This window comes from Castanea sativa, chromosome 5, assembly GCF_040712315.1.
Source record: "Castanea sativa cultivar Marrone di Chiusa Pesio chromosome 5, ASM4071231v1".
Taxonomy (NCBI): domain Eukaryota; kingdom Viridiplantae; phylum Streptophyta; class Magnoliopsida; order Fagales; family Fagaceae; genus Castanea; species Castanea sativa.
Window position 1 is genome coordinate 26,931,703 of NC_134017.1, and position 14,010 is coordinate 26,945,712.

The 14,010-nt window shown below is 36.0% G+C and overlaps 1 protein-coding gene across 3 annotated transcripts; it reads right to left on the minus strand.

The window, feature by feature from the left end:
• Nucleotides 1–1,779: 1,779 nt before the first annotated feature.
• LOC142634241 (putative disease resistance protein RGA4) lies at nt 1,780–8,306 on the minus strand. 3 transcript variants are annotated; one of them, XM_075808535.1, is made up of 4 exons: nt 5,298–8,306; nt 4,468–4,708; nt 4,164–4,368; nt 1,780–2,281 (listed from the first exon to the last, which is right to left on the minus strand). In XM_075808535.1, the coding sequence occupies exon 1, from the start codon at nt 8,194–8,196 to the stop codon at nt 5,323–5,325; it is 2,874 nt and encodes a 957-aa protein (XP_075664650.1). In that variant the 5' UTR covers nt 8,197–8,306; the 3' UTR covers nt 1,780–2,281; nt 4,164–4,368; nt 4,468–4,708; nt 5,298–5,322. The 3 variants fall into 3 exon arrangements, with proteins under 3 accessions (XP_075664650.1, XP_075664651.1, XP_075664652.1); XM_075808537.1 differs by lacking the exon at nt 1,780–2,281 and adding an exon at nt 3,493–3,660; XM_075808536.1 differs by lacking the exon at nt 4,468–4,708.
• Nucleotides 8,307–14,010: the final 5,704 nt, after the last annotated feature.

Consider the following 14,010-nt stretch of genomic DNA (forward strand, 5'->3'; position numbering starts at 1 on the left):
GAAGGACTCCAAGTGATCCACTGGGTCTTTAGATCCGTCGTAGTTTTCCACATGGGGCATGCGAAATTTCGGAGGAACGGGGCACGAGTTCACCGAAGCCGTGAAGGGCGAATCCGTTCTGTGGACTAGGTCGTCCAGGTTGCTGGATACCCGTCCTCTAAGGGCGTTCATCATCGCATCCATGCGTTCCCTCATCTCCTGCATCTCAGCGGTGATATGAGGTGGCATGGAGTCCGAGGCAGATGGCGGGTTTGTCTCCGGCCGGTCCGGCCTTGTCGGTGTGGTGCTACCTTCAGGCCTGAAATCATTCCTCCCCTGTGGGCTCGCGACTTCCTGGTCCTCCACTGGTGCGCTCTGGTGCGCAGTCATCTGCCGTAGTTGTTCTTCCAAATCGTGATTCTGCTTAGTGAGGCGCTCAACAGCAGCAACGAGCGTCTGAACTTGCCTTTCTAGCGCTGTAGCCTGCGATTCTTCGCCTTGATGGTTGACTGTCGCCATCGATCTGGTGAGTACCATGCAACTTTTTGTCTTTGGAATAGAGCGAAAGGCTGAATTAGTTTTCCTTTCACTCTCGTGTTCTTCCCACAGACGGCGCCAACTGATGAGGTTGAGAATATCACCAGTAAGTTGCAAGCACCCTCCACAACCGATGAAACCTGCAAACAGAAAACAAAGAGACCTAAAAGAGAGCACCGGTGTGGTGCCGGCCAAAAACCCTCCGAAGGTCAAGTTAGAATTTCTTTTCAACCCTAAAGTGATAGAGTTGAGTCAGATATGCGTACCTTTAGTCAAGGGGGTTTTGGATGTATTTATAGGGGTGTAGAGTCGGCCTCTTTTCCTTGATTACCAAGCTCTTTCCTTTTATGACCAAAACTCTTTCCATTCCCATACCTTCAAGAATTCATTTCCTTATAAAATTCCTTTGATTAAGGCTAATGTGTAGCGCAAGAATTCTTCATATTTACGTTTGCGTGAATCACACTCAAGGCCATGTCAGCCCTAATCTCATAGCGTGGTTTGAGGTAGCCTGGAGAGCGATGCATAAATTCTTTCCGTCCGTATACCACCCATCCGTCCTCTTTAAGCCATATTGCCCGTCACCTTAATTTGATCATACCAGCCAGACCGTCATATTAGTTTTACCCTCATCAATTAGGAACTGTACAGGGTTCCAACTCAAAAATTGATATAATTGGGTTATTAGAAAGGGAATTGATGCTAGATTACTGCCCAAAGAAAGTTGATCTGGTTACGGACTCTCCTCATTGTTAGTTACGCTTACTCTGTGACTAGTACTCAAAATTCTCACAAGCAAACGTTCAATTTCTTTTTTGAGGATAAACGGCAAAACAAACGTTCAATTTCAGTACTAATAGTTGGTGGTGAAATACAGACAATCGTGCAGTTGAATGATGTGGTACTTTCAAATAGGATTGACCACTAATTCAGAGAAACAAGAAAAGGGAGTTATGAAGCATGTCTATATAATTCTCTTCATAGTATAAAGAAGCGAAAAGCCTTTGTTAATGAATGTCTAGTCAATCAATACAGTATCTGCACAACAAAGAGCGGAATGAATGGCAAGAAAAGTTATGATCAATCATACTTTGCCTAGCAGGCATAGGGTACGTACATAACTAGACCTTAAAACACCTTGGTTGGTTGTGCTATAGAATCCAAAGGCAAATAGAGAATTAGTGAGGTACTTGGTGAGTTGTAGAATGTTGGGTAATGGCTAACTTTTAAGAATGAGAGGAAGAATTGAGAGAGAACTGAGAGTTTAGGAGAGAGTTACTTGACATTTTTGCTTAATAAAGTTCGAAGGCTTGGCAGCCTTTTATACAATAATACAAGTTCTCATCAATTATTAGAGCCAAGACTAGCTTAATCGCTCTCTTTCTGCCTGCCAACTTGACTGCTAACAACCTCCTAGCTCTCAAATAGCTCTCTAATTGAACACATACTGAAATAATTGTAGGTAATTAACTAAACAGTAGTACATTCATTCCTCAGTACGATGCATCACTTGCACATTCAGCATGCACATCTGTAGGATCTGCTGAACAGAATGTAGGGAGCATACAGCAGCACAAATAGCAAGCAGCACATGAAGTAGCATAGGCAGTAGGCATAACACACATGCAGTAGGCCAAACACAGAACAGCCGCAGGTAGATATAGCAGCACAGGCAACTCTTTGCATCAGGCAACACAGCAACACACACAGCATACACATGCAGGCTAATACAAGGCGTCAAAGCTGGCAGCAAGGTAGCTTGCACCTGCAAGGTTCCTAACAATTAACAAACTGAAATCTTATATATAGAATACCTTTAATTTTTGTTTTACAACTTATGGATCAATTTAAAAGTTCCAGAAAACTTATTTGCAGGAAAAAGGATTCCTAAAGCAATCCTGATTAATATTCTACAATATAAGAACTCAGTTTTGATTAAAATACTCCTCAAAACTTTTCAAAACAAGAAAATTAAACCTTATTCTAGAAAATTCTTAAATACAAAAATTAGAAATAAAAATTTTCCATGACAAGCACAATGTTCTTTGTTAGGCCCTTTCACTTAAAAAGAACCTGTCAACAAGTTCCAGCTTCAAATTGAAAATTTCCAATCCATAGGAAAGATATTTCTAATGCTTCACAATCTTTAAATTCCTAGTAAATTTATTCTAGGGAAACGCAAATTAAAAACTTTTCACCTCATTTTTTAATTGATTTGAAACATTAACCAGCAATGAATTGATGACAAAATTAGAAGCTTCCATATTTCTAAGAAGCTTCCATATTTTCTTCCTTGATCCTTTATGAATTTCTTGCTAAAGCTTTTTTTCAACCTCCAACTTTTTGACCTGACTTGATATCTCAGAAATTTTAGAATGAAATTCTTCTTTACTAAATTCAAGAATATGCTGGGACTTCTCTTAATAATAATAAAAAATTTCCCATCATTTCTCAACAAATCTATATGTCTCTTTAGAATTATATACATTTCCCTTTCCTCAATTCATGGCATACCTAATAGTATATGACAAAGATCTTTTGGATCCTTGGTAATGAAATAGCACTAAATTTTATCGAGATAATTACTTACAGTGTTGTATGCAATTATAAATTTATTATCAAAACTCATTTTAGCTTATGCATCTAAATTTGTGATAGATTGAGCAAACTTTTGGTTGATACACTCCTTTGGTGAGTACTATATACCTATAATAATTTCTGCAGTTCTTCCACTCCCACCAATTGTATATTAAGATTTGTGATGAATGATAGCAACTGCATGACTAAGAGAAGAAAAAAAGGCAGGTAGAGTCACTATCAATTGTACTTTGCATTAGCCCAAAGAGGAGGGAGGCAGTACATCTAAGTTTTTAGTGTTAAATACCTACTTCAAGGAAATAAACCAAAACTAAATAGGAAAGTCTTCGAGTGAGACATGATGGGATCAAGACAGCATAGAAGTTGTAACAAACCCATATGGAACTCTGTTCACTTCCAGGAATGTTGCTCTAGAAAAAGAGGTTTTCTAATTGTTATTAATATAACTCAGAAAGCCAAGGTGTTTATAAGACTTCTTCTCAACTCCTGATAGTCAGTTGACTTGCCATCCCTCACATTGAAGTCCATCCCATGACATTCTTCAGCCTTTGAGAAGAAAAAACATAAAGTATTGAATTAAAACTTGATACATAGCAAGTAAATAATCCAATAATATTAAATCCGGATGGAATGCAGCTTCAAGGCTAGTGGGCTCCTTTCTTTTTCCCTAATTTTTATTTTCTTTTTGATGAATTTTGACAAAATTATTACTTCTAGATGCAGGATTACGCAAAGATGTTACTGGCAAATTGCCATTCATATGTCACCACATTGATGTACTAAAGGTTTGCCTTTTCATGTGTCACTACATTGATTGAGTACTAAAGAAAGCCACAATTCAGGTTCCGATTGTCTCACAACATCTTTGAAATGATAAAAGAAAAATGTTGTACAAAAACCTTTTGCATGATATCTGGATTCAATGAAGTCCAGAAAGAATGAAACATTTTATATGATGTCTAAGTTTGAGAAACCAAAATATTTTTGGGAACTCAATATGTTGGAAATGCAACCATAGCACCAGAAGAAAAATAAAAATTCAAATTTACCTCTTGTTGAATCAGAATTTAAATACTTGGGTTGAACTCAAACCAAGAGTTAAATAGCTTGATTGTGTACTGCATAAGTATTGGGCAGCAACAGATAGTAGCAAAGGGCAGCCATTTATCAAATCATCCCTCCTTCTCCTGGGGGTAAAATCCCTCTCTTCCCCTTCTCCATGGAATATTGTAATGCTTCAATCACTCGGAAAACCTGTGACAGTAAAAAATCATTGAAAATTAGCACATATGTTTCCAAACTCAAAAGATAAGGATATTGCTTAAGTTGCAAATGGTCAGCTATTTAATTCACCTTTCATGCTTTACCATATGGCATAGATTACTCAAAAGGAGTACACTGATACGATATGCTAGTATTTTTTTATGATTATGAAGAGAGAGTTTTTTGGAGGGCCTTTCGCTGGTCAAGCTTTCTAAAAGAAACAAAAGCAACATGAGACTATTTTCTCTAATATAAGCTTCATCCTTGTGCATTTGCTTCGCCCATCATGTGAGCCTAACGGAGTGCCAATCAACAAAGCCACCACGCATGCCTGACAAGTGCATCCACATGTGAATATTGCACTAGTATAAGATATGCTTCTTCATATACTAGAGTTTGGTTTACATGAGAGTAAAATAGAACAAATATTTACCACAAGATTGGTACAAGGAAAACATCTTGTGAGAAAAGATTAATAAGCATGCCTTGCACTAGAAGATTCCATAACATCTTGTGCAGTTGTTGCATGCACATCACCACTTGGCACTGGTTCTTTGATAAATAACATTGTTATATTGGTGGAAATTGCAAAACATTCCGCAATTGCACAGCATTTTGCAATTTTAAAAGAATGAGATATATGATGACATAAGTTTGGGTAGAGAAAAATCCATACAAATTAACTATATATAGAAATAAAAAGAATAAAAAAATTCCCTGTCCATAACTTTCCATTCAAACATGTACTTTTTTCTTTTGACATATGTACTAATTATATTTGTTCTTAAACACCATCAACATTGTTTTTTTTTTTTTTTGAGAGGTTCTGCCAGGCAATTATGCAATTAAATTCATATTTGTATCCAAATAGAAGTAGAACAGTAAGTTACTAGTGGATGGATGAGTTTTGCAATACTCACATGGAACAGAGAGTCGACTTTGCCTTTAGTGATCTTCTTCTTTAAGATGCAGGTGAATATTGTAGGTTCTTGGGATATGAATAATCTTGGGCCCACTATCTCTTTTTTGGAAATCTTCTTTGAGAATTGGACTCTCCCTAATACACAATTCCTTCAATGGAGTTGTATGAAAAAAGTGTGGCAGTGCCTTTAGCTTAGGGCAGCCAACAATTTCCAAATACAGAAGACAAGGCATTATAGTAAAACCATCTTCTTCTTTCAACCCCCCAATCCCACCCCATTCTTCCCACTCTTTCATGTTCCAAAATTTTAAAGATTTCAAATTTGGGAACAAGATAAGTGATGCTGCTAATCCCTTGTATTTCTTGTCTTTAAATTCTATTCCCAAAAATTCAACTCCCACCTTCTTCACACTATCTGCATTTCGTATTTCTAATAGTTCAAGGAATGGAAGCTTCCCCAAAGGAGGTATAGAATTTAAATTTTTGCAACCTATGATTTCAAGCTCTTTCAGTTTGGTTAAGGACATAATCCAATTGGGAAACATTGTTCTGCCTTCATACCAATAGATTTGTAAATGCTCCAAGTTTGGATGTGGATCTAAGACATTGAGAATTAATACATTATTCTCCATTCTTCTACTCTCTTCACTTGTCCCATCAAAATTTAAACACAAACGACAAAGGTGTGTTTTCTCTTTGAGATGTGCATTCTCAGCCTCAACCACATCTATCACATTTCCTAACCCTTTTATCACAAGAGCTCCTTGAAGGTAGTTCAAATTTTTCAATTCTTCGAGTTTACATCCTCCACTATCATCCCTACCACTTACAACGAATTGCTCCAATGTTCTAAGAGAACTCAATTTCCCAATACCCATTGGAAATGGCTTTGTAAAATCAATCCCATGAAGAACAAGATGTCTTAACTTAATTAGTTTACTCATCCCTTGAGGCAGTTTCTCAATGCCATGGCATCTACTAACATTCAAAGTTTGTAAATTACACAAATTACATATTGTTTCAGGCAAAACTTTCAATTTACGGTTATAAGATAAGTCAATGAATCTTAAATGTATTAATTTTTCCACCGCATCTGGAAGTTTCTCAATAGAACTACAACTCAGATTTAATGCACGTAAACATGTCAAATGTTGTAGTAAATCAGGTAGGACATGGTTAATGTTTGAGAATGAAGTCTTCAAAGGTAAGAGAGTGCGTAAATTTTTTGCCCTGTACACTGCCACAGGAAATTGTGTTTCTCCTCTAGGTGTTAATGACAAATGGCGAGCACTTTTGTGGAAAGAATCTATCCCCAACTCTTTATCACCATCGAATTCGATTGAAAAGCATTCATTTTTCATTATTAATTGAGCAAAGTCATGCACTATATCATGCATTTTGCAACTTCTTATCGTATCATCACGCTCATCTTTTTCAAAATCTTGGAAGAAGGAACGCATGGCCAAGTTTTCAAAGTACTCTTCTCCTATAATTTCCAATTCCATATCCATATTTTCTTCTGAGTCGAGATATCCTTGTGCCATCCACAGTTTGACCAAATCATTTGTATAAATCACATAATCTTTAGGAAAGATGGCACAGTATGAGAAACATCGTTTCAGTGTGAAGGATAATTCATAATAACTCAATAATAATGGTGCAAAAAGACCTTTTTCAACATCTTCTAATATCCACAAACTACTATCTAAAACTTTTTTCCATTGTTCTTTACTTTTCTTGAAGCGCATAAGACTCCCTAGAGTCCTTGCAGCAAGTGGCAAGCCTTTGCATTTCTTTGCTATTTCTCTGCCAAGGTCTTCTAGTTGCTTACATTGCTGTAGACTCTTCTCAAAAAATGCTATTTTACGGAATATCAGCCAGCAATCTTCATCAGACAGTGCCTCCAAATTGATCCTGTAGGCACTCATAATTTCTGCAACTCTTTCTTTACTTGTAGTCACTAGAATTCTACTTCCTTGGGCACCATATTGGAGTGCTAGTTTAAATGGCTCCCAAACTGTGTAGTCTTCAGTCCATACATCATCTAAGACAAGAAAGAACTTCTTTCCTATGATCAAATTACAAATACTTTTTAGTAGAGTTTCCAATTCAGTATTGTTGTCGGGGGAACAACCTCCAAGTTCTTGAATGATTGCTTTAGCAACCCTAACATTATCAAAAGGTTCAGAAACACAAACCCACATTCTACTTTGAAAATGGGCCTTCACCTCATGATCATTGTAGACTAATTGGGCAAGTGTTGTTTTTCCAATACCTCCCATACCCAATAAAGATATGACATGAGGAGTTCTCACTTCATGACCACCCTTGCCTAATAGGTTGCTTATTAGATCACACCTATCCTTATCACGACCACATATATTAGACACATCAACAAAGGATGTACTTTTTGGTCTCTCAACTTCTTCAATGCCCCTAGACAATTCAAACCTGAAAATCTCTTTCTCTCTAACAATCTCATCTACTTTTCCATTCAATTCTTTTATCTTGTGAGCAAAATCATAACGGAAAAAAAGTTGTTTTACTTGACTCAAATAACCAGAAGAGGAAGGAATGATGGAGCTTACCTTCCTCTTGAGATCAGAAATCTTATCAACTCTTCTTTCTTTCTCAATTTCTGATTTGAGTATTGCAGTTTTCCACTCGTCCAACACATCCTCCACATCATAGGATACATCTTTGAGCTTATCTATCCAAAGCTTCACAGGTTTCTCTTTCACTTGTCTTTTCTCAGCATCATTGAGCACCATCTGGATTATCTGGAAATTGCTTGCAAGCTTTTGGACTTCCTCGTCAACACCCAGAACCAACTTAAACTCTTGAGTAGTGATTGAAGACAACTGCTCTAAGATGATACAAACTAGAGCCTCAGCCATGCTAAAAGTAGCAGATTGATAAGAACAAGAATAGGAGATTGTTGAACATTTGTTGTATACTTGGAAAAACTAGTTACAGGAGAAAGTAGACTTTTTGTTGTACAGTAAGAAACTATCGAGTTATGGAGGTGGGTGTGCTAACTTAGCTCAGCTAATTGACTATATAAAAATATCTTTAGCCACCTAATTTAGGAAAGCACTACCCACCTAATGCGAAGCTTTAGCAATTTATATTTTATACAATGTAAAATATACTTGGCTTTTACAAGCAACCTTCGTATCTTTGTAATCAAGAAAACCTAATGCGAAATATCAGCAATTTATATTTTATACAATGTAAAACATTCCTGGCTTTGGAATATAGAAAAAGGTTGAAAAGACCGGATGGCAGGTGAGAAAGCAGTTGTAATAAAGTAATTAAACATATCCATAAGTTTGGCGGTGAAGCGTAACGTTATAATAAAACTTAATATTTGTTTTAAGAAATATTTTATTTATACAATTATATATCTTTTAAAAAAAATTTAATTTAAGAAAGAGATGAATTATTTTTTATGATTTTTTATTTCAATAATTGTTACCTGTAAATAAAAAGTTTGTTTATTTAAAAATATATTAATTTTAGAAATTATTGCATATGCTGAGGAATATTTATTACAATCATTTACCACCGCACACCTTTGGTGCGATGGTCACTTCACAAATATAAGTGTTTGCAAAGTTTGGGGGCAAGAGCCAAAGTTTGGGGGCAAGGGCCGGAGTTAAAGTCTTCAGGAGGAAGTTTCACACATATATACTTAGGGTTCATTTGATTGAAGGGGTGAAAAAGGGGTAAATATTGAGTACTTCTAGAGTTCCATAAATGTGTACTTTCTCCTCTCACATAACTGTGGGTCTTACTAATTAAATTTATGGTAAGACCCACAATTCATGTGAGAGGGGGAGTACGTATTTATGGTACTCATAGAGTATTTAATATTTTTTCGTGGAAAGTTGGGAGGATAGAAACACATATATACTTAGGGCTTGTTTGGTTGAAAGAGTGGAAAAGTGGGAGGATAAAATGGTAAAATAATGGAAAAGTGAGAGGATAGAAAAGATTTTAATTTCTCTCCTTTTTGTTTGGTTCGGAGTGGAAAAGTGGAGGGATGGAAAAAATGAGTTTATATAAATTTACTCATATACCTATGTTAAAAAATCATGGCCAATTAAAACAAAAAAGTGACAAACAACCAAAAAAAATTACCCAATTTATTAAAAAATAAAAAGTATGTCCAAAAAAAATAGTTAAACAAAGAAAAATTAAAAAAAAAATAGATAAAAAAAAAAGAAGAAGAAGAAGGCAACGCCTAGGAAATCCACAAAAAAAAAAAAAAAAAAAAAAAGAAGGAAGAAGAAGGCAACGTCCAGCCTAGGAAAAAAAAAAAAAAAGGAGGCAACGTCCCCACAGCCCCAAAAAAAAAAAAAAGGAATTGGATGAATTGCCTATATGCAAGTGTACATGAGCATTTTTGTCTATTAAGTAGCCTCTTTTTTTCTTTCAAGTTTCTTTCCAATTTGGAGAGAAAACTTTTTGATAGACTCAGGAAGAAAACACTTAGGCTCTACCATTTATTTTCCTTTATTCCTACCTAACCAAACACACTTTAAAAAAAATTTCTTCTCATTTTCTCTTCAAAGTTTTCCCCTACCTATTTCACCTCCAAACAAACACAGCCTTAGATTAGGTTAGAGTATAATTTATATCTTATATAAAAAAAATTACAATCCTTTTAGTGAGAAATAATTATTCCTAATTTGAAGAATAGTTATTCATAAAAATGACTATTCCCTATAATAAAAACATAATCAAACTAAAAAATAACTAAATCATATGAATAACTATTACATTATAATACATATTATAGTCTAAAAACACTCTCTTAGAAATTTTTTATGGGAGAAAAATCATTTATCTTTTTATTTATGAAAATGATATTAAAATTCTCCTCGGATAATCCATTAACAAATGTCCTAATGACATCCATTAACCAGACCCATCAAGAAAAGCTCAAGCTGCTAATAGTTTGGTAACTCAAATGATATTTTTTAGTTTTTTCAATGGAAACACCTAGAATTCAAATTTTCCTTCTCTAATATAAATATCAAATTATTATAAATAAATAAACAAAACAAAAGAAAAAAGCTCTACGCACTCACACTCGTAGAATTTTATAATTCAATTATTACAATAATGGGGAGGAGAAATTGAACTCTGCTTTCTCTTATAAATATTAAAATCGACCAATCAATGCCATTGAATTACAACAATATGAAACAATTTTTTTTAAAAAGAAATTTCGAATCAACTTAAGTTACTTAACATAGGAGCCAAAAGAAGCTTGGCCACCAAACTAAGAAAAGCACAACCTGCCTAACCTATGGGCTAATCTTAAGTTTTGGCATTATATACTTCGGTTTATTGTTATTATTTTCCCCAAATTATGGGACATTTGTAATGTACACCATAAATTAGAAAGTTTTATAATCAATATCTTTATTCAAGATTAATTTCATAATTTGTGATGCCGACTCCACCGCTCATATTGGTAATTAATTAATTTTTTTCTTTTATTTGAATATTGGTAATTAAATTTACAGATATTAGTGGGCAAGTTTTTGTAATTCTCTGCTTTTCTCCTTGGTTATCATTGTCAACTCCTATTTTCCAACTTCATCTAATCCAATTCATGTTTCTTTAGTGGGCAAGTTTCACTCCCACTTGTTGGGGGAGAAAACGCTTGAGAAAACACCTTGGCAATTCATGATTTTGTTTTCTCTTTTTTTTTTTTTTTTTTTGAATCAATCAATGCGGGAGTTTTTCTCACACTTGTTGGACGAAAAAAAAAAAAAAAAAAAAAACCTAAGGAGACTACTTGAGTAATTAATTTAATATATAGAAACATACTTAACCCAAAAGACATATAAACCTAATGGGTATAAGCAAAATTATGTTATATTAACCATTTATTTTTCTCATCAATTATCATTATTCAAAGTGGAACTTCACTCACACGTAAATACTCAACACCAATGCTGCTTTCATATTTTTAACTCAATGATTCTTTTTTGATGTGGCACCTTTCTCATATTTATTTGGTTCAAAAAGTTAGCAATATAATATTTGGCTCACTGTTTTCTACTCTCTTATCATGTGCAGCACATAAAATTTGATCTTGCTGACTAATAGAAAATAATTAGTCTGTCTTAAAAGTTTGATGGGTTTATGTGTCATCAAGGAAAAAAGATACTCTCAATCTAATTGAGGATTCAATTTTCATCAGTTACTAGCAAGTGGCAACACTAAAAGTGAAATTCGATTCTTGTAGGGCTTTAAAAATATCGATCCAGATACATGGGAGTTTGTCAATGAATGAAAAAAATAGTTCAAATCAAATCCACTATCTACATAAGTTGTCCGAATTTCAAACTGCTGCATATGGGGATGAAGCAAACTAAAAATGACATAAGCAGTGTATTCAACCACCTTCTCAGCACTAGCTGCAAATAATTGATATATGCTTTGACTTCCACAAGTAGTTTTAACATGGTAGCTTGCAGTAACCAAAAGCTGAATTGCAGCAAAACCTACTATGAAGAGTGGCTGAGGATGCAATCATAAGGGAATACTGAATGAAAATTGATGGGGGTATTTTTTACAGAAAAGGGCAGACGACCTTGGCAGGGTTGTCAGCCTCACAAAAAGGCAACAGAGGACCCTCTGAAAAGACAACCACAAAGCTGACGGATGTGTTCCATATCGATGGGAAAGCTAAAGCGACAGTCGACCATAAAGCTAATGGGATGAAGAAAACCGATGGGTCCTACGTTTCCATAAGTGTTCCCCACGCATGCTCCTATAAGGAAATATCTTGTGCATCACACACCAAGGACATATCTCGCCCACGTGTCTTCCTCATATGGAAAGACACCCTGGAATCACGGAAACCCTAACACCAAATATCCTCTGCAAGGAAAGATCCCTTCCTCTAAGGGATCTCGATTCACTACTCACCACTATATAAGCACCAAACCCCCTCTTTCCTCAGGTACGCAGGAAATCCTAGCTCTCTCACTATAGAGTTCTTAGAGATTTCTTATTCACTAACTTAACCTTCAGAGGGTTTTTGGCCGGTACCACACCGGTGCCTTTTGCTTGGTCCATTTGTTTTTATTCCATAGGTACCCATTGGAGCGCTTTGGAGCCTATAACTCATTGACAATTTCAGCATATCATCAGCTGGCGCCGTCTGAGAGAAAATATCAACAAGTCTAAGACGAAAGATTTGTAGGCTAGCGTACGGCTTGCACACCCAATGTCCTTTTGGCATACAGAACAACGACTCGCACACCTATAGGAGAGACACCTTTCTGCCTAGCGTACAGGCATGAGGTCATCATCCTTGCAGAAATAGGAATGACTAGTTATTGAGTATCCCACCATGACCACGAAAAGAATGAAGAAGGATTGCGCCTGTAATTAGTCCTCCTTGACAAGGTCAGAGCAACGACAGAACAAAGGATGGCTCATTTTCAGGACCTAATGGCAAAACACTACAACACCAAGGTCAGACCTTGTCATTTTCAGGTTAGGGATCTGGTCTTGAGAAAGGTAACAATAGCCACCAAGGATCCCTTACAAGGCAAGCTGGGCCCCAATTAGGAGGGACCCTACAAGATCATTGGTTGCCGTAGAAAAGGGACCTACTACTTGGAAACTCTTGATGGGCAGAAGTTCCATCACCCGTGGAACACTGAGCACTGAGGAAATACTACCAGTAGTGGTCCGATACAGCTTATGTTATCATTTCTTTTGCTTATTTTACCTTTTCTTTTTATGTTTCTATTGGTTTTAAACATCAAAAGATGTTGGGATGTTAAGTTTCTTTTTGGACATCATTACTACTAATATGAATTGGAGGAATTATTAGAAATATTGCTCTTTTTTTCTTCTCCTCAAAAGTCCTAAGTCCTACCTACGGGGTGGACGGACGACCACGTATACCGAGTGGTACCTGGTCCTCAAGAATTATCCTAAGTCCTAGCTACGAGGTGGACGGACGACCACGTATACCGACGAGTACCCAGCCCACAAAAATTGTCCTAAAATTCTACGGGACAGACAGGTAAAATGAAATATTGAGAACTCACATGTGATAAAGGCATATTCAAACAAAAAATAAGACCAAGTGCAAGCGACGAATATAAAAAGAAAAAGACAGTAGATAAAAGCTCATAGAGGGTAAAATGTTTACATCAAAGCCCAAAAACGAAGGGGCATTCTCTATTGTCTGAAAAGTAAGATAAAATGCTTAAATACAATTTAAAAATTATAAAACTAAGACAGAGGGGCATCTGAGACAGTCGGGTTCATGATGCTTTGGCCACCCTCAGCAGACGAATCCACAGCAGACGGGACCGCAGGGACAACGTGGCCTTCAGGAATAAGTTGGGCAATGACCACACTGTCGTCCTTCACCTCTTGCTCAACTGTATAGGTAGAGTCGTCGAGCACATTACTGACGGTGTCATCTCCTCCAGGTGTCTGCGGCATAACGTCATCTAATTAAAAAAAATGAAGTAATAATCACACGAGCATATATATGAAAAGTGCTACATTAATAACATTCTCATTATTAAGTACTCCAAGAGGACAATAAATGCATACTCCTCCCTTTTACATAATTATAAGTTTTATTAATTAAATTTATTGTGAGACTTACAATTCATGTAAGGAAAAAGTGTAAGGAAAAAGTATCCATTTATGGGTGAAAA

What these genes read in the sequence shown, in the direction of transcription:
- LOC142634241 (XM_075808536.1), bottom strand. Translation starts at nt 8,196, where the DNA reads ATGGCTGAGGCTCTAGTTTGTATCATCTTAGAGCAGTTGTCTTCAATC.